The 25,387-nt window shown below is 37.7% G+C and overlaps 1 protein-coding gene across 2 annotated transcripts in view; it reads left to right on the forward strand.

Annotated features, from left to right (window-relative positions):
• Window positions 1–8,657: 8,657 nt before the first annotated feature.
• LOC126823208 (vesicular glutamate transporter 2.2) overlaps window positions 8,658–25,387 on the forward strand; it is a 34,133-nt gene continuing 17,403 nt past the window's right edge. The window contains exons 1-2 of one of the 2 annotated variants that reach the window (XM_050551860.2): window positions 8,658–9,087; window positions 22,770–22,888. In XM_050551860.2, coding sequence (XP_050407817.1) covers window positions 8,791–9,087; window positions 22,770–22,888 — 416 coding nt within the window. In that variant the 5' untranslated portion in view covers window positions 8,658–8,790. Of the gene's footprint in view, window positions 9,088–19,081; window positions 19,584–22,769; window positions 22,889–25,387 lie in introns of those variants that run through there. The other variant, XM_050551861.2, reaches the window with a different exon arrangement.

Genomic DNA, 25,387 nt, shown 5'->3' on the forward strand with positions numbered 1-25,387 from the left:
GTCGTTAAAAGCGAAGTCATTCCTCCTCAGACAAATGTTGAGTAATTTGAGGATTTCTTCGTCCGGCCTGGATGCTTGCGGGTTCCTAAGAAATGCTTTCCTAACTGCTTCAATACCTATGTTATTATCAATGTTCGTGTACATGCTTTGTACGTCGATGGATATTAAAACGGTGTGTTCGGGGACTCTTAACTGTTTGATTTTCTGAATGAAATCGTTAGTGTCTTTAAGGTAGGATGGGTGTTGGCATGCTAGGGGTAATAAGAAATGGTCTATATATTGTGATACGTTGTATGATTCGCTGCCACAGTCTGATATTATTGGGCGTCCCTTGGGTATTTTATTAGGTATAAACCATTCTGATTCTGGATTTTTATGTATTTTTGGTAGTGTATAGAGATGTCTTTGTCGGCAGTCAGATTTAGCAGATAGATAATCATATTGTTTTGCTGTTATGTATTCCTTATCCTGCAATTCATATAAGATGTTGTTTATTAAATTTGCGGTGTCCTTAAAGATTGGTTGGTCTAATTTAGTGTAATGTATAGGATTACTTAATTGTTTTTCTGCCTCTGAGATATAGTCTGCACGATTCATTATGACACAACACGAGCCTTTGTCGCTTTTCTTAATTATTATGTTTTTGTCCTTTTTAAGGGTGTTTAATGCCGTTTTAGTTGCTCGGTTGAGATTTGGTTTTTGTGACTGTGGTTGAATGGATGATATTTCTATATTCATTTCGTCGAAAGTTTTTAGGATGGCTGGTGATAATGACTTTTTAGGTGGTTTCCATGTGGATTTTACTGTGAATAATTTTTTACCTCTGCCGGGTTTGTTCCTAAAAAAATAAGTCAACGAAAGTGTTCTTTGGAAGCGATCGGTTGCCTGGGTGATGGGGTCTATGGATGTTATTGTGGGGGTTGGGATGAATTTAAGGCCTTTATCAAGAATGTTCATTTCTAGGGGGTTGAGAAGTCTGTCGCTCAAATTGACAACTGTCTGTCCTAAAGACGGCTTCTCATTCCTTTTCCCTAATCCTAGTTTAAATTCCTCATCCAGCAGTTGATGATCTCTCTGGCCGTGTCTGGGCTCCAGTGGATTGCGTCGTTACCTTTCAGTTCTATTTTGCCCTTGAAGGTTGGTAATGTGGTGGCGTTTGGTGAGGGTGCAGTGGAGATCAGTTGGTTGTAGCTGGTGATGTTTTGGTAGGCGATCGGATTTTCTTGTCGGAGTCGGGAAGAAGTGGGGATCTGTGTGGCGAAGAGCTTGGTTGTTGGGAAAGCTGCTCTGGTCACCTTGAGTAGATCTAGCATCTGCTCGTGTATCCTTGGTCCACTTTCCTCCCTGTTGTTGAGCCCGACGTGTATCACTAATTCCTCTGGTGCAGGACCCATGTAGTTCTGGATTATCTGTCTGATGTGGCTGATCTTGGCTCCAGAGTAGCTATGGATCTCCCAGTCCCCGACGAAGGATGCAATCCTAGCCAGGTTAGAGGATCCAATAACCAGGGTCTTTGCCATGACGGGTGGTAGGAACCATAAATCCTTCTCGTCTTTACCTTTGTAGCTGTGAGGTCTCTTTAGGGATAGGTTGAGTGATCGCCTACATCTGGTGGAAGATCTGGTGGCGATTCTAGGGTTAGGAATGATGGGCGATCTAGGGGACAGACAGTCGACAAGCGCGTTTAGTGGCGATATAGATCCCGAGGAAGTAGGTGAGCCAGACACAGCCCGGGGCGAACTGGTTGATCTAGCTGCATGCTTCGAGGGAGTGTTAATGCAAGTGCCTTCTCCAGGGGATAATTTTCTCTTGTTGGGTGTGTATCGTTTTGGTGTGTCCCGGAGAAGGTTGTGCGTTATGTGCATGGGTGATGGGGGAGGGGGTGTGACAGTTTTAGAGACCGTGGACAGTAGGCGGTGGAACTCTGTCTTCACACTATCCTGAAGTCGCTTGCCGTAGGACTTCTTGGCCCATGCTAGGGCGTGGCTAGAGTACTCTTGTACAGCATCTTTGGAAAAGTGACGTGACTTCAAGTACTCCAGTTTCTCCGCTAGCATGGCTCGGTAGTGTGTCGACAGGGATGAGGCGACGTCCTTGGCCCATTTCAAGTTCAATGTCTCAATGGTAGTGGCTATGGTAGGCGTCTTCATGGCCGGCTTCACGAACTTATTCAGGTCTTGGATCTTCCAAGTGAAACTTCTGGTTGGTGTTCCATTCTCCTGACTCTCCATAATGGTCAAGTGGTGGAGGCATTGGAGGACCTGAAAGAAGGCTTTCACGACACCTGCATTTTCTGGGGGTGGTTGGCGCTGGTTTGGTTGTCGTTTTGGTTGGCGCTGGTTTGGTTGTCGACTTGGTTGGTTTGGTTGTCGACTTGGTTGGTGCTGGTAGCGGAATCCGGGTGGTGGTTGGTGGAATCCTGGTGGTGGTCGGTTGAAGCCTGGTGGTGGTTGGTGGAATCCTGGTGGTGGTCGGTTGAAGCCTGGTGGTGGTTGGTGGAAGCCTGGTGGTGGTTGGTGGAAGCCTGGTGGTGGTTGGAATCTGCTTCGTAGCTGTGGCCATTCCATTGGTAGTTGAGTTGGTGTGGGAAGGAGTGGGCGTCTGGTGCGGGGCCTATCCATGTTCCAGTAGTGGTGGGGTTGGGGGAAAAAACTGCTTGTGTGGACGTGCAAATGGGACAAGATACTCGCATTCTTAGTCCACTGCGTAAAGGAACACCAAATAACCAGACTAAAAATCAAATTTAAGATCACCCATGAACGGTAAAACCATTAACAACAAAAACAGGGGTTCAAATGGCATTGTTTCTGTTAAAGAGGAATATACTCAGCTATGCACTAATAGTCCATTGTCCTATCAATAGCAGTACACTATTAAGTTCTAGTTGGTATTGGACGGGAAAACCGACTAGTTTAGATAGTTTACATGTCCATCGTAAAGATTTCAAAAAGAATTGTGTTACAAAAATCTTTTTTAGCCACAATTAACGAAGCTCTGATTCTAGCATTATAATGAAAATGAAACCGCAAACTTGAAATGTATCTTTATTTGTCATTTGATTATAATAGAATTATATTACCGTGCACGATATGTTTGTTTACAAAGGTCATAGTGTCAAAGTTTGTCTTAATGAATACAGAGTTCATCAGTTTATCTTAATATTATCCATTTCTTGAACGTTCAATCCACCAATAAGCATATAATATACTAATATATGGTTAGTGATTAGCCCTGAATTCATCTCTGAGATACAACCAAGAAATTCTAACATCCAAATTGTATATTGGGTTACTGTAATAATGTTTATCCTTATATATACACCAAACAGGGCGATTTTAGACCTCCACCAATTTTATCTTGCCCTAAATTCACTGCAACTTACATAACTAAACACGACAAATTTATTACATCATTTAATGTTACAAGGTGTATAACATGGTCTGATTGGCCACGGATAGATCCTTAAAATTATGAGTAGTATATTGGTTGGCTGCACTGTTGGTGCTGCTTTGGTTAATCTCTCCACATGTGTTGTCTTTAACTCTCATTTCATTGAATGATACATGTACTTCCAAACCTTTGCGGTCTTCAACGTCCAGCGTAGGCTTTCCCTGTTCTGATAAGGCTTCGCCATTTTTTGTGGAACTGCTTGGCTGTGAGTCTCCAACTTTAGACCAAATATTAAGCGTAACTCTTTCTTTGTTATCCCTCAAAATATTACTTGAACGAAATCCATAAATTTTTCTGGTAAACAGGCTCTCTGTCAAAATTATAATAGGTTTTACTTGTCGCACAGAATACATGTTAGAAGTTCAGCAGATTAACTAATACATGATCGGGTGCATGTACAAAGTCCATATGAACTCTATCAGTTACATGTTAACGCTACGGCTATCTATCTTATATTTATCTCTCATTATACATGCAAGTCTACTTCAATAAATTCACATTAAAGGGATGTTACGCCGAAGGAAAACGTATATATTTCGATACCCTTGACAACATTAATAGTTTTCAACATTTCCATCAAATTCAAAAGCTAAAGATGGATTAAAATAAGTTAAAAGCTACGTATTATTATCCACTTGGGACCCATGGAGTCTACGTAAGTTCATTGGGGGGATGTGTATAGCAAAATGTTCAACTTACGTCTTGACACTGAACCCTGATGTTCATCAAAAATTTAAAAAAAAAACCTATAACCTGCCACTTCATATAGTTTTTTTTTCAAAGACAATATGCGATCATTGTATCCAGGGAATGTTTTCGTAACAACACTTTGTTTCTGTGGGAGTTGGAGATGAGGGCATCTCGATATTATGCCTTTTTTCAATTTTACCCTCACATTTTTCAGAAATTTTTTAAAGCCGAATTCCATATTTTTAAATGAATTATTATTACTATTATTACAGCATATTTATAGTCCACCCTATCTAATCACGTGTTCAGGGTCGCTTTACAAAATGACAATATAAGCATAAAAGCAAAATTATGGACTTGTTAAAAGTTGTATACAGAGTCAGTTAAAAGCCTGATTAAATAAATGTGTTTTAAGTTGTTTTTTAAAAGAATATAGAGATGTACAGCATCTTAAACTAAAAGGTAGAATATTCCATAAAACAGGGACTTGAAAACTAAAAGAGCGCTGACCATAAGAGACTATTTGAACAGATTTGGGCTTCATAAGTAGTGTATCTAATGTACGTAAGTTCTCTGTAAATACACATATTAGTTGATAAAAGTTCATCGATCGATTGAGTTCATGACCTACTTTGTATAAAATCAAAATTGACTTTTTGAAAAGCGAGAAAAGCATTAAATAAAATTAATTATTTATAAAATAAAATAATTAATAAAATAGGTTATATCAGATCTATATTCAGATTAAAAGACCAACAGATTGATTAACAGCCAGCTGTCTGCTTTAAGGGGTCTATTCTTACATCTCATCGTCAGCATCGGCTCTATACGATTAAATTTTCGGTTGTAGTGGCAGTGTCGTGCCCAAGGGCGGATATGTCTGATGACAACACTTCTCAACTGAAGATTCACGTTGTTGTTCTAATTAATTTAAAGCAATAAGACATCTTTAATATGGGTCAAAACCATTGGGAGATAAAAAGCTTCGGGTCATTTTTGTTTTAAAAAACACACTCGTAGATAAAGCCAATGTAACACTGTCAGTCGATGGTTTGAAGTGGAGTAGCTGTCAATCTCAACCTTATCTTTGAAAGGTGACACGTATCGGTATATATATACTCTTCAAAAACGTAGGGGATATTAAAATGCAAATACCTATGCAGGTTGTGATATGATAAATAGTCATGGACACTTTACATGCTTTGAGAGTAAGTTCACAGATGAAGAACTTACCGCCCCAACAGAACCACTGAGCTGCCCGTGCGACACGCAATAGCGTCATACACGTTGGAATGGTTCATAGTCAAATTTGACACTTCAAGGAAGGGTTGATGAAAACTGCCGCGTGCTGGTTTATCCTATCCATGTTTGCTTTCCTATCGGTTCTTGCATAAAAATTACTGTTTAGCGTATCTTTGCTTTAGTGTGTTACGTTTAATTTGCAATGAGACGTCTTCAACATGATGAACGTCTACGTGATACCGGCATGCTTCAAATGGGTTCTACACAGAGAACAGTAGCCAACATGCTTAATGTGTCACAGTCTGTGATCAGCAGACTGAGGAACCGGTACCAACAAACACACAATGTTGATGATAGACCTCGTTCAGTTCGTCCTAGGGCCACTACACAAGCCCAGGATCGATACATTCGTACACAGGTCCTGCGAAATCGAGGACAAACAGCCAATCAGCTTTCTGTAAACTTGTACCAAGTAAGAGGAATTCGAGTTACACCCAAAACGATTAGAATTCGGCTATATGCAGCCCATTTGCATGCGCGACGACAGCGTGTTGTGCCTCCATTAACTTGCCAGCACATGGCAAACAGGCGTCAATGGTGTAGGCAGGGTAGAAATTGGGTTAATCGTCGATGGGTGTATGTAATGTTCTCAGATGAGTCCAGATTTACTATGGATTTCACCGATAGTCGTGCTCGCGTTTGGAGGCGTGTAAATGAGCGTCATGCTAACGTTAACATCAGACAGCATAACAGATTTGGTGTGGGTTTGTTATGGTGTGTAGAGGAATCACCATGACTGGCAGAACGGACTTGCATATTGTTCAAGGAAGGGTCACTGGTGTCTACTACCGTGACCGCATCCTGGCACCGATAGTTCTGCCTTTTGTTCAATGTGCAGGTCGACGTTTTATCTTTCAAGATGATAATGCCCGTGCCCACCGCTCTCGTGTTGTGAATGACTACCTCCAGAGTCACCATATTGTCCATGAATATTGTTCGTAGAGGAATCACCATGACTGGCAGAACGGACTTGCATATTGTTCAAGGAAGGGTCACTGGTGTCTACTACCGTGACCGCATCCTGGCACCGATAGTTCTGCCTTTTGCATATTGTTCAAGGAAGGGTCACTGGTGTCTACTACCGTGACCGCATCCTGGCACCGATAGTTCTGCCTTTTGTTCAATGTGCAGGTCGACGTTTTATCTTTCAAGATGATAATGCCCGTGCCCACCGCACTCGTGTTGTGAATGACTACCTCCAGAGTCACCATATTGTCCATGAATATTGTTCGTAGAGGAATCACCATGACTGGCAGAACGGACTTGCATATTGTTCAAGGAAGGGTCACTGGTGTCTACTACCGTGACCGCATCCTGGCACCGATAGTTCTGCCTTTTGTTCAATGTGCAGGTCGACGTTTTATCTTTCAAGATGATAATGCCCGTGCCCACCGCGCTCGTGTTGTAAATGACTACCTCCAGAGTCACCATATTGTCCATGAATATTGTTCGTGAACATCAGAGCAAAATGGTCTGGCAAACAGGATACACTTTTTAAGATAAACTGATTGCATTTGCCACATTTCATAAACTTATGGTCCCTGACTATTGATAACGTACTCCTTTTCCTAACTCATCTTTGATGATCTTCAATATTTGTTTAGAAAAGTCAGTATTGGTTTAAAGGTAGATGGGTAGTAAGGAGAAAATATACCAATGTGCCCCTTAAAGAAAATGTCTCAATTTGTCCCTGAAAGAAAATGTCCCAGTTTAATTTGTTTTTAAAGATTCATTATAATGTAATTATAAACCTTGTGTTGATAGTAGAACGGTGAAACCCAGCAAGGTAGATTCTGGTGTGCCGCATCAGGCTAGTGTGGATGCCAAGTTTAACCCTTTCATCAAAATGTCACAATTCTATGCTGCGCACCATGATCTTCTACCTGACTGAAATGAATGCATGTCTCCGACACTTGAGATGATTTTTAAAATGTCATTTTGTAAGTCATCCCTTCTATACTCTGTCTAAATATTGAGTATCCTACCAATACCACCTTGAATACTACTGGAACTATTCTGAAGTTGAACAGACGGTTCTGACGATAACTTATGGATTAATTATATCAATATTTTAACCGGGGAGTTATAGAGTTAATTAATGTAACTAAGACAGTGAGCTAATTAATATTTATCCTACATTTTTGATACTTTCCCCGGTAAAACGGGGGGGGGGGCTTAAAGAACTTCGTAGATTTCGTTTGTCATTGTAAAAAAAATCGAGTTTGCATATATGCATATCAGCTCATCAAAAGCTGAGATACCTCTTACTAGTCCAACTCAAAGGCGGACTGGACCTCGGAAAGTCGGAGGAATCTAGATTCATTTTGAATATCGTATTTAGTACGAAATAAGTTTCATTAATTCTCTGTTCGAAAATAATAACGCCCCTTTAACACTTAATGCTGAGGCACGTTAAGTCTACTTAATCAATATTAGTCTTAAATAGCGACAAAACCATTTGAAGTGTTTAGACGTATTACAGCTTGCAAATGAGTTTTCGACTAGCTAAGCAAATTCTTTTGCAATATCTTGGAATACATTTGTTTATTGACGTACACATTGGCGTAATAAGCGGGGAGGCCTTTCTGACACGCACCTCCTACCCATTTTATTTTGCCATGGTCGCCAAATAACTGAACATAACTGAAATGATAATGGGGTTTAACGTCCTACTGTTCTGCTCCGACTGGGCTAATGAAAACACGGGCATACGCCATATATTGTGCTATGAGGGAACTCTTGTCCGGGCAGGGCACTATGCCCTACTCTTATATCAAATTTCAACTGCCAAGGGATCTTTTACGCGCACACCAATGTGTACACGGGACCTCGGTTTTCGCCCCTTCCGAACTACTAGACGAACTGATAAGAGCATCATTGTGAGATTTGGTGGTTGGTTGGTTATATACTTTATGTGAAGCCATAAATTACTATTTTATTTTGGCCAGCAAAGTACAGCAATAAAATTCGTAGTGGATACGTACCCCAACCCCCCGATCCCCAATCCATTATGGTTAACTATGCGACCCAAAGACATACGAGGTGTATATTACCAGCAACAGCTGTTATAACAGTTTTCATCAATATCGTAAGCATCTGCATATATAAATATATATATACTTACTAGTAATTATCATTATATACATTGTACATATACTGGATAATCTATATTCATACCTGTAAGCTTTGTTGGATAACGTGCCTTATCTATGTGGGGTGACATTTATCTAAATATCGTGTTTTTGGTAAGCTGATGTATTTAGCAACTAGCCTGAAAACTTGAAAAGTATCAGTAGACAATCCAAGAAATGCAGTAAAATCAATATTTACAAAAATACCCTCATAATAATGGGGACCGAGAAGAGAAAAAAAAGCAAAACCGGTGACAAAGTTGCAGGCAACGATTCCACCCAAGAGAGTTGTGAAGCTAATGAAAGAAGGAATTTGGTGCCAGAGGATGGCACTTCTAGAAAACATCTATTTCGATTTAAAACTTTCTCTGGAGTTCGTTATATAATCATAGCCATTGCCTGTATAGGTATGACGCTAATTAACGGTATGAGGACAAACATTGGATTCACGGTGCTGACAATTCTTGACGAGAAAGCTCATCAAAAACTAGGAACTATTAAGGCTATAACGAGTGTGAGTATAGAATTTTCAATATCTAATGTTTCTCATATAAAACAAACATACGAACAGTTTTAATCATAGTCAACAAAAAGGTAAATATAATTAATTTTAAATATATTCATATCCAGAGTTGGGCATCACGAATTTAGCCACTGTTTCGGAGGATGAAAGTGTCCCAAAGCAATCTGTACCATACTGAAAATTTTCGCGGCCGTTACAAAGTAATCCGTGCAGTAAACTATCTCCGAGAGGAATGGAATACTAAAACGTCAACTATTTTTCAAATTTAAAAAAGAAAAAAAAGAAGTATTTGAAAGTAGATTTGAAGCACTTGTATATTGTAATTACTGTAAATGGTAAAATAAATTAGTACGTGCATGTGGTAAAACCAATTAGGACGCGCAAGCATAAAAGTGGCAATTCATCCCGGACCTGTTACTTGTATTGATGCGCCTAGATGTAAACAAACACTTTCATGATTTTTAACAGATTGACTTTGTTTTTGCATGTTGTATAATCTACGGTACGTACATGGACCGCTAATAAAACTTGATATTTATAGATTTTTTTTACGTTTTTATCAGTGACTTTCAACAGTTAAAAGTAGCCTTTATAGTGGTATTATAATGACGTTTCCCATCATATCATCTGTATTGAGTCACACTAACTGGCATTGATAAGAAACCCTCGAGAGCATTATTCATTAGTTTCTTGGATTGCATCATTTTTGTCCATTAAATTAAAATTCTAGGGAGAAGTGTTTGAATTATGGTGCCGCGTAATACGAAAATCGGGATACAATATACAAAGCTTCTTTTTTTAACATTTCTTAGAATTTGCAACCATAATTATATAAACACGCGCGCATAGATGTATAATATACATCTTATTGGGTGCAAAGTCCGAGTGCTTTCTTACCGAATCCATCCTGCTTAAAACAATAACACATAAACCACAAGTGCTTTTTACGGTATGAGTTCAACGCGGCAAGAATAGTCATTTACTTTGATTCAATCCATCCGTTCGTTTGACACATCCCTCTCTGTTCGGATAAGCTATAGTGACTTGGTGCCAGACAGTATCTGTTCAGCTCTATTTATCTTGACGACCAGTGTTTAAAATACTGCCAGGCTGCATTTCCAACTGTCTATTTCTCAAAATATCGTGGCGAATATATTCATTCACTTTGAATTTGATTCACTCACTCCGTTCGTTTGACACTTTTCCTGCCTGATCTGATAAACTAGTGATTTGGCGACAGGCGGTATGTGGTCAACCCTATTGATCTCGACAATTGGTACCCGACTACTGTAAGACTGCATTTCACCCTAACAGGGTATACTAGTGGTCAGGCGACAGACAGTATCTGCATGGTCAGATCTCTTTATCTCGACGACCATTGCCTAAAACATTGCCAGACTGCATTTCCGGCAGACCGTTTTTCAAAAATGTCTAGGCCAGACATACCCCCCCCCTCCCCATACCCCTAGTTGAAGCTCGCGCCTTTACTCCCTTAACCTTGGACTTTGCCTCAGCTTTACCCCTACAACCACCGGCGGCTGGCGCCACCACTGAATAAAATAAAAATACAAACTTTGACCAATTTAGCATATATACTGGATTGGTTAGAAATTTCATATTTTGAGTATCTCATATATGATTATTCTTTTTCAATCTCTGACTAATTATTTTCTTTTCTTATTCATTTCAAATATATACTCCCAATGTACGTCAATTACTGCATTCAACCTAGAATACATTATACTAATATTCAAATGCATTAAATAATACCAATGTATGTTGTCAATCGCTTCTTATATATCTTTAGCCACCAATAACTCCGTACCATACACAGGCCAAACTTAATACTTAGGTCAGTTTAGGACTAACATACGGGTATGTTGTTCTAGGGTCACGCGTTGAATGCCAGCGGTGAGAATTTTGCCGGGCAGTGGCGTTTCCGTGCCTTCCTCTTAGTTGAATTCCAACTGCCAAGCGTTCGTTTACATGCACTGAGGTGTGTACACTGGTGTGTTTCGGGTTTTCAACTGAGCAACATTTTCCTTTTCAGCCCTGCATGCAAGTGCTAAGCTACACCAGACACGGTTCTTATCGGCCACAATCGGGATTCGAACCTGAGACATTCTAGTTGAGAGTTACGGACTGTATTTTTGCTGAAGATATGCGTGTAAAAAACCCCATCCCATGGTGCCCTAAGCACGTGCTTAATTTGCTCAATGCGGTCAGTGCAGGGCTGGGTATGCTGTACTATTATGGTTAATCATTTCATCGCTGTTTGTCAACTCGGGTTTCATTGACATCTGGCGTCATACGGCCCAGGCGGAATGACAATATGGCAGTCTTCAGGAATTTCGAAGAGCGAAATCTCGAAACTCGCGTATTTTAGTGGTGGGAGAATAACTAATTCTTTTTAAATTCTTCAAACACAAAGTGGTTATATAGACGAAATGTGCCAAAAAAAAAAAAAAAAATTTGGAAAAAATAATAAGAAAATTAAAACCTCAACGTATTTTAAGTTAATTGTCATTTTTTCCCCGTTGGATCTGACTTGTAGTTGTAACATGGCATTAACATTGTTATCGTGTAACTGGGTTAAATTCTAATATCGAAAATGAATTTCGAGAATCCATGATGGCAGAGTTTCAAAACAAAATCCAAAATGGTGGAAATTTAATTAATCGTCATTTGCTTCTGTTTGATATGGCTTGTAATATGTCTTATATAAGGGTTCTGGGGTTGCTAAGTTCAATGTCTATGTAAAAAAACTAATTATGAATAGCCCAGATGGTGTAAATTTAGAACGGCAATCAAATATTGCTTATAGAATATGGTTTTCAGGGTTACTGAATTCAATATTGAGTTCACAAATGAATTTCTGATAAGATTGTCACTCACCAAATTTGTGCATAGGCTAGAAGCCAGATTTTCAAAAGAAATTTCGCACCGGGAAGGAGAGAACCCCATCGGACCCCACCCTCGCTATCCCCAGTGGTCTCATTCCGTTCCAGTCCACTGGCTCCTGGGTTCATCCATGGGGTGGGGTGTGTGTGGGGGGGGGGGGAGGGGGGACACGTATTTAAATTATCTGCCCTTGATGTTTGTGGTAGTTTTATCGTCCAATCTAAAAAAATCGTTAATTACATAAAAACTGACATAAAAATAACTTTCCAATCAAAAAGATGCTTAGGACATTTTTTGTGTGCATGTCAGTTCTTTTACATTAAATTTATTGCAAACGTTCTTATTATCGAGCGAAAAAGACGCCATATTGTTTCCTGGCACATTCATGATTACGTACTATAGAGACAAATCATCGTTGTTTTGTCGAAAGCATCGACTATAATTTCAATTTATGTTATTTGCCGAAGGATCGGATCGGATTTCATTCCAGTCACGGTCGTCCAGCGAATTTCTTATAGCATGCCAGCTTGATTTCTGCTTATCGTGTGGTGGTTATCCTTATAGTGTCCTCAATTATAGGGTGCCAGGTTGATCTCGGCATATTGTTGTGAACGTACCCTAGACCGGTTTGTAAACTGTTTTTGATTGCTTCGCAGGCTCAAGCTACGATCAAGGGCAGATAATTTGAATACGTTAATACCCCATGATTAAACCCAGGGTATAGTGGAATGAGGCCACTGGGGATAACGAGGATGCTAGGGCCCCAAAGAGTGGTAATACAAGTTCAGGGATTGCCACAGTAATACAATGTACTGCTTTTCATCAGCAAAGGACACTAGACAATACATAAATACATAAGCCATAAAAGAATCTGTGGTTACTATCCCGTCGGTCTATAAAATACCAGGGACGGACTGATCCTTGCTCAGTGAGGGGATCCCATTCTATGAAGGGTGGGGGGCGTCCGGCGGGGTTCTCTCCAACCAGGAGCCATATTTCTTTTGAAAAACTGGCTGTATATGGTGCCGTCTAGAGTATATCCTGGTGTTTCTAGCTTATGTGTATATTCAACGTGCAGCAATCTTAACAATTCATCATAAACGACGTTAATTCATGACCAAAGGGGACCCCAAACTACGCAAGAACATTAACTAACTAGTTTAGGGACCCAAAAAACTACCATACTCCTTTTCAGCCCATCCCTGAAAATGGAGGGGAACGATAGGATGTTAAAACGTGTTGCAAATTTCCGCATTACTTGATTACGCCATATAAAATTCGTAATATTTCCGTTTTATCTATTAAATATAATTTACGTATTACATGACTGACCTTAAATGATCAAAATTAACAATTGGTATATTGGTCGCGTATTTTAAAGCTACAAGAAAGTTTACGTTTAATCAATTTGTTTTTAGTTTGAGGGGAAAGTGCTACACGTGGTAGACCATATTCAAATGTTGTTTAAATGTGTATTTTAATAACCTTTTCGTGCAGATAGATTATTAAATGTAGGGTCCGCCTGGATAGGAAATAAAATTTTGTGTGAAATAGGTGTCCTGGAAACAAATGGGCTCACTAACATAACTCACTTCTCAGCTAATTCCTATACGGAACCAACGCTTCCGTTTCATCGAAAATTCTAATAAACAATTTATTTTTAGTTCGAGGGGAAAGTAGTACGTGTAGTATGTCATATTTAAATGTTGTTTAAATGCGGAAAAACAGTGGCGAAAATCAAATCTAGAAATACACAGACAAATATTTGAAATGTAAAAATTAGACTATAAAACATTACAATAAGAAATGCAAAACGTCGCTATGTTATGCGGCAATACTATATACCGGAAAACTACCGGAAAACACCATGTTATACTGAATACCGGAATCAGCGGAAAAACACTTAATACCGGAAAACACACTAAATACCGGAAAACACCCTAAATAGGTAACCCAGAGCCCGGTTCTCTGTTTGCGGTGAGTTAGGTTTAGGGTTAGGTTTTTCCGATGTTTTCGAGAGGACCAGCGGTGGGTTAGGGTTAGGGTTAGGTTTTTCCGGTGTTTTCCAGAGAACCAGGCTCCGACTTACCTATTTAGTGTGTTTTCCGGTATTTAGTGTTTTCCCGGTGTTTTCCGGTATTCAGGATAATATGGTGTTTTCCGGTAGTTTTTCGGTGTTTTCCGGTGTTTTTCGGTGTTTTCCGGTATATAGTATAGCCCATGTTATGAACAGTATTCTTGAGAATCGTGGTAATACCTGTGTAATTCACAAGATTATCAATAAACTTCTAAATAAAGACTATCAGATAAGACCCCCCCCCCCCCCAGTCAATCGGGAGTCGGAAGCTATGGTAAATGATTTTGTTAATTTTATAGCAAAGTTGATACTATACGACCAGATCTTGGAAATATTCCACACGTGAACTCCCAGGAAAACAACACTTACTTCTCAACAGTTAAAACAGTATCTGATCTAGATATAAGTAAGATCGATCATCAAAGCTTCATCATCAGCATCGTGCACTCTAGAACCCATTCCTACCTGGCTACTAAAACAGTGACGTGATGGTCCCGGCTATCACGAATATTGTGAATTCCTCTTTGGCTTCTGGGTGTATGTTGGAGGTTCTGAAAGGGGCGTTAGTGTTTCCGCTATACAGGAAGATCAGCATTTATAAAGAATTTATAACTTCTCTTTTATTTCAAAAGCTATTGAGAAAGCTGTTCCACCAGAATTTAAAAGACATTTGCATAATAATAATCTCAACGAAGTATTCCAATCTGCACACACAGCACCGAAACTGTCTTAGTGCATGTTCAAAATTACAGTTGTTATAAAGGGTTAGCTATCCAACTGCGGTGTTTTAAAGTATGGCGTGCCACAGGTTTAAGTTTTTGGGATCCTTTATTATTTACTACACACACATCATCTTCAGGAAATGTCATTCGTAAACACGGTCTTAACTACCATCTGTACGCCGACGGCACTTAAATTCTGGGTATAGTGACACGACTAAAATACTGGTAAACACTATGGTTACATCAAGACTCGACTACTGTAATTCATTTTTGTGCAATCTACACGAAAATAAGAACTACCTCAGAAATTTCAAAATAAAGCAACCCGGATAATAACTAAAACTAAACCAAATGAACATATGCCATCAATCTTAATTGATCTCCAGTCCGTCAACGCCTCAATTTTAAAATACTGTCTATACCATATTCTGCTCTGTATGACGACTTTTCACCTCAACACCTTAGATACCTTCTCAACACTAATAAATCTTCCAGGACCTTCGATCACAAGCAGACAACCTCTTATGCCAATTTTTTAAAAATAACTTTGTCGATAGACCATTTTCAGTCTGTGCTCCAAATTTATGGAATTCGATATCAAACGAAACCAAAAGCTCAATTCTATAAAAGTTTCTTAAAGATGCGTTCCCTGGGGATCGGTACTCGGTCTAGTCATCTATATACGACACCACTAAGTCGAATTGCAGCGACGTATAACAGCAGCCAACGCCAGTACGGTACGCCTATGATAATCAACTCTACACTGCATTTACTGTCAACGAATCTTCAGATACCATTAGATGAGCTTCGAAGCTGACCAACTTAACACAAACGGAATGATGACAAGAGTATAACATCATTGGCAGTCGTTAAGATCTAAGAATCTAAAATAAATCTATCTTGTCTTTCAAGAATTTTGGCGTTTGGCTTGATCAGAAGCTCAATATGATCCAACCAGAACTCAACTGCCCTCATCATCTTCATGATTCGTAGATTTCATCATATTACACCATTACTACATAAACCCTCATGCAATGAAGAACCGAATACTAAATTCTCCTATAAGCCTACAAATATTTCTACGACCTAGCCCCAAGTTACCTTTGTCAATTATTACATAAATATACACTATCATTCCAGAAATCCGAGATCTCAAAAACAGATACTATATAAACTTCCTCGTGTAAAGACATCAATATTTGACAAACCGTACTTTGCTTATAATATTAAATCAGCCAAAACGTACAGAATTACAAAACTTTCCAGTGTACTCACACACGCACATAACAGACTTTAGTTTGGAATGTTCCGCTGTATATAGCAATTCCCGATTTTCACTCCTTTTGCATGGAAGATTTTGCTGAATTTTGGTCTAAAATCGAAGAAGAGTTGTTGAATTTAGGTGTTGTGTCAGGTTTTGGTGCATAGTCATGATAAGGCGGACACAAATTAGGATTCCTTTGACCGGGCGTAGCAAAAATTTATCATTTCAATATGTTGGGATATAAAGAGGAAGATCATCGGCATATTAAAAAACATGTGAACTAGCGTGAATCCTAATATAAGAAGAAGCTACCCCAGGACCTAGAATTAGTTTTTAAGCTACAGGTAGGGTCCAGGAAGCGTAAATGCTGATTTTTGACTGGGGTATACCATGATCGTAATAACAGATACCACACTGTCCAGTCATACCTGTACTCGCCTATTTCATTCATGAAAGGCTACATCACCTTTTTAAAAGCAAAATAGTCGAGTTTGACCTAGTTTGTATCGAGTGGAGGTCAAACCCCATTTCCCCAACTCTCTTAAATTCCCAGGCTATAATGGACCACTTGACACCAACCCACTTTATGATGAACAAAATGTCTCAGACTTTAATGGACCTTTGAGACCCATCGCCCTTTTGGGTGAAAAAAACCCCCACACCCACACCCAAGTCGATATCCAATGATTTTCTTTCCAGTATCCCTCGGTCCGAAAGGTTTGGGAGAGTCGGCGAATTAATTGTTTAGCAAATTTGTGATTGTATTCAGCATTGTTCCTTGATTTATTGATTTTCTTGGACATTTCCATTAATATTTAGGCATTTACGTCAGTCAGCTTATCACATAAGTAAGGGTAAAGAGATACGTAGTAATAAATCACAACATGGTTGATTTCGTTAAATCCCATAGTGACGCCAAAGAAAATTCACCAAATGCTGTTACAAAGCTAACGGTTAAAATAACTCCATCTTTGCATTTGGATGAGTAATTTGTATATGAATTGCCACCCTCTCATCCGCATAGGTTCTACCTCGTCGACTGTTGGGTGATTCATCGAAAGATATACATATGTGTATGTATTCAGTTGTAATTGAAATTGGGTTAACGTTCGGCATCAACCGAGTTATTTAAAGTTATTCACTTGTAAATACAGCTTCTGGTGATCACTCCACTCAGCATCCAATCCGTATTCAAGCCGTAGATGAAGGGGGTGAGCGTATGCGCAAAATAAGCAGAGATAACCAATTCGATTTGTAGAATTTTTTTAACACGATAACGCTGATTCTAATTGAGTTGCCTTATATACAACAAGTTTAGTCGAAACTAATCCAGTGGTTTATTATAAGAAGTCTAAACTGTCTAATTCGGGGTGCCCGAACCACACCTTTATTATAACGCCGATGAACCTCATCCTGTACAAGCGCCATCCAAGATACATTGTATCTACCAATTTTGATTGTAAATCACCAAGCAGTTTGGGTGAACAAATCTGAATTCGCACCTTTAACGCAACATAACTGCAAAGTTTGGTTGACATTCTTCAAGCTGTTCAAGACATCAAGCCGAAAATTTAATAGATTAATGAACGACGAACTAGAAATCATTTAGACATTTGCTAGTTATCTTTGTAACTCTGAAACGTCTTTCATTGACTCGAAATACATATAAATATACATTGTGAATTTAAAATTTTATCCCAATGATATAGTTGCCACCCTAAAATTTCCTTTTATCACTCCAGGGACTACATATTTTGCTCCCTTATTACCAAACAATTATTAAATTATGAAATTATAAATCGTTCTTCAACTTTGGAAAATGAAAGACGCATATCGATTTTTGACGTAACCTTTATAATCCTTTTAATTTGAATTTGAACATGTTGTACAGTTTCGTAAAATGATAAATTCCGAGGTTTATACCCCTTGATAACAAATCTTTTTAGCACATTTACTGAATCGTTATGTAATAATAGTATACGTTTGCTTAACTTCGTAAAAGGAAGATTCCTGAAGATGTTTGACATGATAAAACCGCACCAGTTACATTATCTATTAATTTCATAGTTTTTGTATGTTCATTGTTTTATACAAAGTATATTAGTATATATTTCTTAAAGATACATTAGTTAAGAGTTTTATAAAGAGTTCGCCATTCTTACTATAATAATTCAAAACAGATGATAAAAAAGAAAATGTTGAAAATTTCAGTCAAATTACTTTGTTCTGAACGGAATTGTCACTGTTAGAAGTTTGGACAAACGATAACTCCACCCACATATTCTCGATTATCAAATAACATGCTCAATGGCTATGGTAGCCTCGCTTGGCAGGCTTTTCATCACCAATTTCCGGTTTTGACATCAGCGAGTAACGGTAAACGTTAGCTTGGTCCGCCATTTATTGATTTAATTTTAAATGGACGAGGCTGTTTAAATCCAAACTATTCAAGCCATCCGTGGGTCTACAGGGTTGATTTTAAGCTTGTCGTGTAAATAAAGGTCTAATTAATAATTTCTGTAACATCTGACGCCTAAATAAAGACTTGCATTAGGCAGATTTAGCTCTTGCAGTTTAAATGTTTTTCTTATTTACGTATTATTTTACGTAATACAGACTTAAAGCAGTATAAATTAATTGTAATGAGCCGGGTTAAGACAACTACTAAATCAAACGTATTTCGATACCGGCAGCCTATGTGTTACTTTCTTAATAAGGTGGCACTTTTCTTAATGAACTATATATTTGGATTATTAGAGGCACGTTATTATTGCTGTGGCATTTGTTTGGGACATCCCTTTAGAATAACTCGGGTCTTTATGGTCCCCCAATCGTAATAAATAAAAAACTTCCACCATTAAATCAAAATAACAATATAAAATGATCGATATATAACATTCTTTTTCCCGAACCGTGTGGTGTTCAATGTGTGAGCCAATGAAATTCTAGGCAACTTTAATAAGGAGTAACAGCTGTTATTACTGTTATAACAGTTTTCATCAATATCTCTACACAAACTAACTGTCTATTATCATTATATATTGTATATATGGGATATCTAATAATGTATTGTCACCTGTTGTTCAGTATGTTTTAATGTATTTCTATAAATAAGGTGTGTTTAGTAACCGGAAATATTTGGAAACCAGTCTGATTCCTACCAAGAGACATCCTAAGTAATGTTCAAAGGTGAAGTAAAGAGGGTATTTACAGGAATACGCCCTTCATAATGGGAATCAATAAGAGGAAAAATGACCCCACGGGTGACAAAGTTGCGGCAAGCGATTCCACCAAAGACAGCTCCGAATCTAAAGAAGAAGATGTGGTATCAGATGATGTTAATGCAAGACGAAAACGATTTCAGGCCAAAAGTTTCTCTAGAATGCGTCATGTGGTAATAGCCGTTGCCTGTATTGGCATGATGCTAATTAATGCAATGAGGACAAACATTGGATTCACGGTGTTGACAATTCTTGACGAGGAGGCTCATCGAAAAGTAGGCACTATCGAGGCCATTATGAGTGTAAGTAATTAAAATAAAAGGCGAACATAATATTAAAGATGTATTATCCCTTTCAAGAATAATATAACAGTCTGATTTTAGAGCACATTGATTATACGAGATAACACATTGTTGTGCTTTTATACATTGACCTATTGAAAACCCTAGCACTTAGACCAAAGCATTTGAGAGTGATTTGAGCGATATAGTATTATCTTGCCAACTACAATATTGTAAAAGTTGAATCTCTCAAGAATATCAGTCCTCAAGAATATCAGTTTAAGAGTGGTTCATTTTCGTTCAATATTTACATAGATATGATTAACTGAAATTTAATCGATCGATACTGCACCCTATGTAAATGGTAGACTTTAAATTTTCTGATCTTCTCTCTTCTTTTTCTTCACAAAATCTGTCGACAACACTGTTCTACATATCTTCGATGTTGAACTTTCCGTTATTTTGCAATCTACGGTAGGCTAATCGCCAGTTACAGGTCTTTATATTGTCGAATGACACCATGATATCATAACACATCCACCGCCATCTTTATGTGTCTTTGCATCTAATTAATGGGCCTGTTTTAAATCCGATTGAATCAAAGCCGGCAGATTATCTAGCGTTGATATTAGCGTTGATACTAGTGTGGATGATGCTATGTTAGAAATTGTACGAGCAACACAAATCACGCAATACATCTTAAAAAGTCTATTTAAAAATGTTTGAATATTGTTGCAACAGGTGACTTCGAATTGGCCATGCAAATTATTTCTTTTTAAAATTAAGTATGAGATCTGGTTTAGTGCACAAGGTTTCAGGGATGGGATAGGTTATGTAACTCTGTGTTAAATTGATGTGTGATGGGATTCCCCCTTAGGACTAGTCAAACAATCCCAGTAAGTAGAATTTTTACAAGGTTGTGGTGAGCAATATCAATTTGATTCCTCTTGAGGACTAGCGTACCAATTACAGCAAATCTGCTTTATCAAAATATGCTACTACAGAATCAAAATGCTGGTACAGAAGTTAAATAGTGTATCTTACACCATCATAATATTAACAACTACTCTAACGTAGTGTGTAAATGTGAATATTATCTAATAGTTCTCAGTGTTAAAAATAATAAGGTCCAATTCGGGTGGCAAATTTATAGAGTAACTTCAAAATGTAATGTTGTAGACTGATAAAACTATATTTGGAGGAGTGTTGGACTCAAAATTGGGAAATATTACGCCCATTCGGAGCAGTGTAATGACTCGCCCTTAGTGGTGTAAACTGGTACACCACATGCGGATGAGTGTGTCACTCAAAATAATGTTTTTTTTTACATTTAAATAGTTTAAACTCATGGGTGTAAATTAAGCATTTACACCTCAATTTTATAATTTACACTTCCATGTTAATTAGTAATCCCAAGCTGGTATATACAAATTTATTGAAAGCATTTTTGCATAGCAGTGTTGGGTTGGATATTTATTGAAAGCAAACAACTTGATATTTCATAAGTCTTGAAATTAACTATATAATATGCCTCTGTGAAAATAAGTATAGCCCGACTAACTAGCTTCATTTACAACTACCCACTAGACTGATTCAAATTTAATCTTCAGCAATTAAACAACCAGCAAAATTTATAATGAATAGAAACCTAAATGAAAAATCAATACACCCATCCTTACAACTTTAGTAGATGAATAATGTGGTTTATTCATTTATATGCACATCATCTGAATTTAGAATAAGTAAATAAGATATGGTACGCGATATTATTTTGAATAGGCTAAAAATAATTTATTCTTGGGGCGTTGAAATGATTAATTACGATTATGAAACATGATGTGACATATACTCTTCAAAAAAAGTAGGGGATATTCAGAAACAATACAAAACTGCGAAAAAATGCACTGCTGTTTTTATTAGAGGTAACCAGTGTATGTTAATAACAGGCCAATTACCTACATATGGGCGGCTTATCTGACGGCCCCATTTCACTCGCAAAGAGATACACCGTCAAAAGTGAAAATGGACGTTTTTGATTTTTGTCTTAATAATGAGTAATTCCTCCACCAATCCCCAGACATTCAGCAATTCGTCGTGGTATGCTCATAATCAACCGTCCAATCACGATTGAGGGCAATCTGACCCACTCCTCTTGCAGTGCCACGGCCAATTCTTGCAGTGTTGTCGGTTGACGCTGACGTCGACGAACACGTCTCCAGATCAAATTATAAGGTAACACACTAAAGCAAAGATACGCTGCACAGTAAATCTTATGCAAGAACCGATAGGAAAGCAAACATGGATAGATAAACCAGCACGCGGCAGTTTTCATCAACCCTTCCATGAAGTGTCAAATCTGACAATGAACCCCTCCCACGTGTATGGTGCTATTGCGTGTCGCGTGCGCAGCTCAGTGGTTCTGTTGGGGCGATAAGTTCTTCATCTGTGAACATACTCTCAAAGCATGTCAAATGTCCATGACTATTTATCATATCGCAACCTGCATAGGTATTTGCATTTCAATATCCCCTACTTTTTTGAAGAGTATATATTCTTTAAAATTAAAACGAACTAAAATAAGGGATACTTTTCCACAATTGTTGCTAAATGCCAAAAAGGTTTATTTTTAACTGTTTAGGGCAGGTTATCAGAAGCTATATGCCTCGTTGTAGTAATGAAATTCATTATATCTTTTAAAATAATATTTAAGTCATATTTTGCACAAAAAAAACCCCAACAAGTTGGAATAGACGCACACTTTTGCAGCGCAACATATGGTGTAAAGTTGGCACTGTATTAGGAATGTTTCCTTAATAATAATTATCCAACAAATTGGAGTACACACACACTCTTGCAGCACAACATACGGTGTAAAGTTAGCACTGTATTAGGAATGTTTCCTTAATAACAATTACCCCTTTGGTGTAAATGCATGCTCAATGCCAAAAATCAGCAATTTGCGACAATCTCGACAATTTATTGTTATTACTTGTCAAATCTTCAAACATTCATAACTACTTTTTTCAGAATAAAGTAATTTGACTGAAATTTTCAATATTTTTGAATTATTATAGCAAAAACGACCAGCTCTATCTCGTATACCGTGTCTCTAACAACTGTACATGTATATTGTTTACAGATGATATTTTGTAGATAATGGAATACAAATAACGTATAATATAATGGTACATGGGCTTTTTATTTCAGCTGCCAAACGTGGATTGGAATTCAAAGATGGTGGGATTTTTACATAGTAGTTTTTATATAGGGTACATATTGACCCACATGCCAGCTGGTTACCTAGCAACATATCTTCCTTCATACAGGTAAGAAAGTTTGTGATATATAAATGTCTTCATTAGTGAAAAAGAATAATCATATAGTAACATTTCGGGACCCAGTTCATATTTCAGTGGGGAGGGGATGGGGTAACTCTTTGGGTTGCCTAACTTGTGGTCCACAAGCTTAGTATAATATATATTTGTTCAGTTCAACATCAAGGGAAACCACCGTCGACTGCGTTTTATTTAGTGGTAATTGATTTAGAAAAGAACTAAAACTTCACTGCTATGTAATTTTATTACCAGAAAGAATCTCCGACGATCTACACCCCCCAAGAGCTTCAGGGCGGCTCTTGGCCCCTCGCCTAAAGTCATATCTGCAAGATAGACTTTCGGACGAAAACATAGTGTCACCCTCAAAAAACTAATCAACATATAATTATAATCTGATAAAATCGACCATTTTATTGGTGACAGACATAAAAGAGGGAATGTCTTTATTAGGTTGTACTGACCAGCTGCCAGAATACATGAACAGATTATACATATAATGATTAATTTACTTTGTTAGATCATGAAAATGTGATTTATCGAAGGAAGGAAACGCCCCTAAACAAACCGAGACACACCTACAATTGTTTGATCTATCATATCTAATTCAGTTATTAGTTCCAATAGCTGGAATAGATATGATAGATCAAAAAGCCATAAAGGTAGATCCAACAGGATGTTACTGGAACCTGTTATCTCGTTATTTTTACAAATTGTTTTAACGAGTATGTCAAGTCACGTGTTATTTTAACGTAAAGTATATACATGTAATTGAGATTATCACCCTAGCCTGTTAAAGGGGGCCAGTCGCCAACTCAACACGATGTTGTTATCTTACCGTGACAAGATGGGCTTGGGGTGATCGATCCCTTTTCATAAATTTGAAATAAAATATTGTTTACACCCCCCCCCCCAAAAAAAAGATGGGCTTCTGATATCCAATATTTAAGTCAAAATGAAAATTTTAATATTGGGACACGAATCGCGCACCAGACTGCTTTCTAGCGCCATTTCTAATGAAGCGACTTGATGATTGAGGCTTAACATACTCTACTGGAGAATACTACCGGTGTAGAATGGAATAATCAGATGCCAAAGACTGCCATTCAATATTTAAAAATTACAGTAGTAACAGAAACGATTGAATGTAGACTAGTTTATATACATTCAGATTACATTATTAATTGTGTCAATTTATGAGTGCCAAAGAATAGAGATTTAGCTCCTTTAATTATGTGAAATCAACAGATTAGAAATTACAGTAAGAACAGAAACGATTGAATATAAATCAGTTTATACATTCATAATACGTTATTATATGCGTTGCGACCCATTTGTGTCCATTTCTATGTACCAAGGAATAGCGATTTAGCGCCTTTAAAAATAATTGAAGAGCAAGCATAAATTAAAGTCTTAACAGATCAGACGCTATCAGAAGTACCTTTATCAAAACCTACTAATTAAAAGTACTTCCATTTGCAATTTACACTACTTTCTGCCATTTTTAAGGGTTTATGATAAATAAAGCCAATCGTGACAAATCGAAAATGATTGTTTAAATTTCATAAAATAAGCTTATCGTTGTGTTCGGTTGCTTGAAATTTATTGGTTTTTAGCCATTAACAACCCTTCCTTTGCAATGTAATATATAATTGATTAATGCCATATAACAAGCTAACATGAATATGATAACAAACTGACTGGAATGTTAGATATGTTTTTAAGTCGTACTTAACGTGTTTTCAAATTATGAATTCTATTTAGCAACTAGCTTGTAGACTCATCTGACAGACTGATAGCGTAAATAGAATGTCATCTAGATTTCAATCCCGGTTGTCGACTATAGAATATTTTAGGCGCAGTTTTCAGATTCTTGTTTACAGTTGTTTCCATAGGACAATTCCTTTCATTTTGGTGCATAAGTGACCATTCAAATCTGTTTTGGTGCCGTGTTGAAGAATAGTGCAACACAGTGCATACGGCTTATGAAAACAATGAAAGGATTAATATATAGCCGGGCAGTTGCAGATTTGGGCTTGCTTTTCAGTTTAGCCCTAAATTAACGGACGACGATACCACCAGTATTTCAACGGCCATTGTATTGTTCAAACTATATTTTCTTTAGAGTAGCCGAAAGAGCTTCTTACCAAATAGGTATTAAAATGTGAATCACCTATCTTGATTCTAGTATTTAACAGCCATTGGCTCGCATTTGGCACCAGCATTGTTGATATTGGGTATCTGTATGGATTTACCAGAGATAAGAAATACGGTGTGGCTACATATCCAAATAGATCATGTTGAAAGTGCTTGAATTGCGTTCTACGAAATTAGGGAATTTAGTTTTAGAAAGACATCCAATATCGCAAAGTGAGTAGAAGAACAATCTTGATGTTATAAAATGATTAAGAGAGTCTTACAGCTGAATAGAATATTGATTTTCTTATTATAATACCGTGTTCAAATTAATACATATATAGGCAATATGACGCC

This window comes from Patella vulgata, chromosome 6 (genome assembly GCF_932274485.2).
Source record: "Patella vulgata chromosome 6, xgPatVulg1.2, whole genome shotgun sequence".
Taxonomy (NCBI): domain Eukaryota; kingdom Metazoa; phylum Mollusca; class Gastropoda; family Patellidae; genus Patella; species Patella vulgata.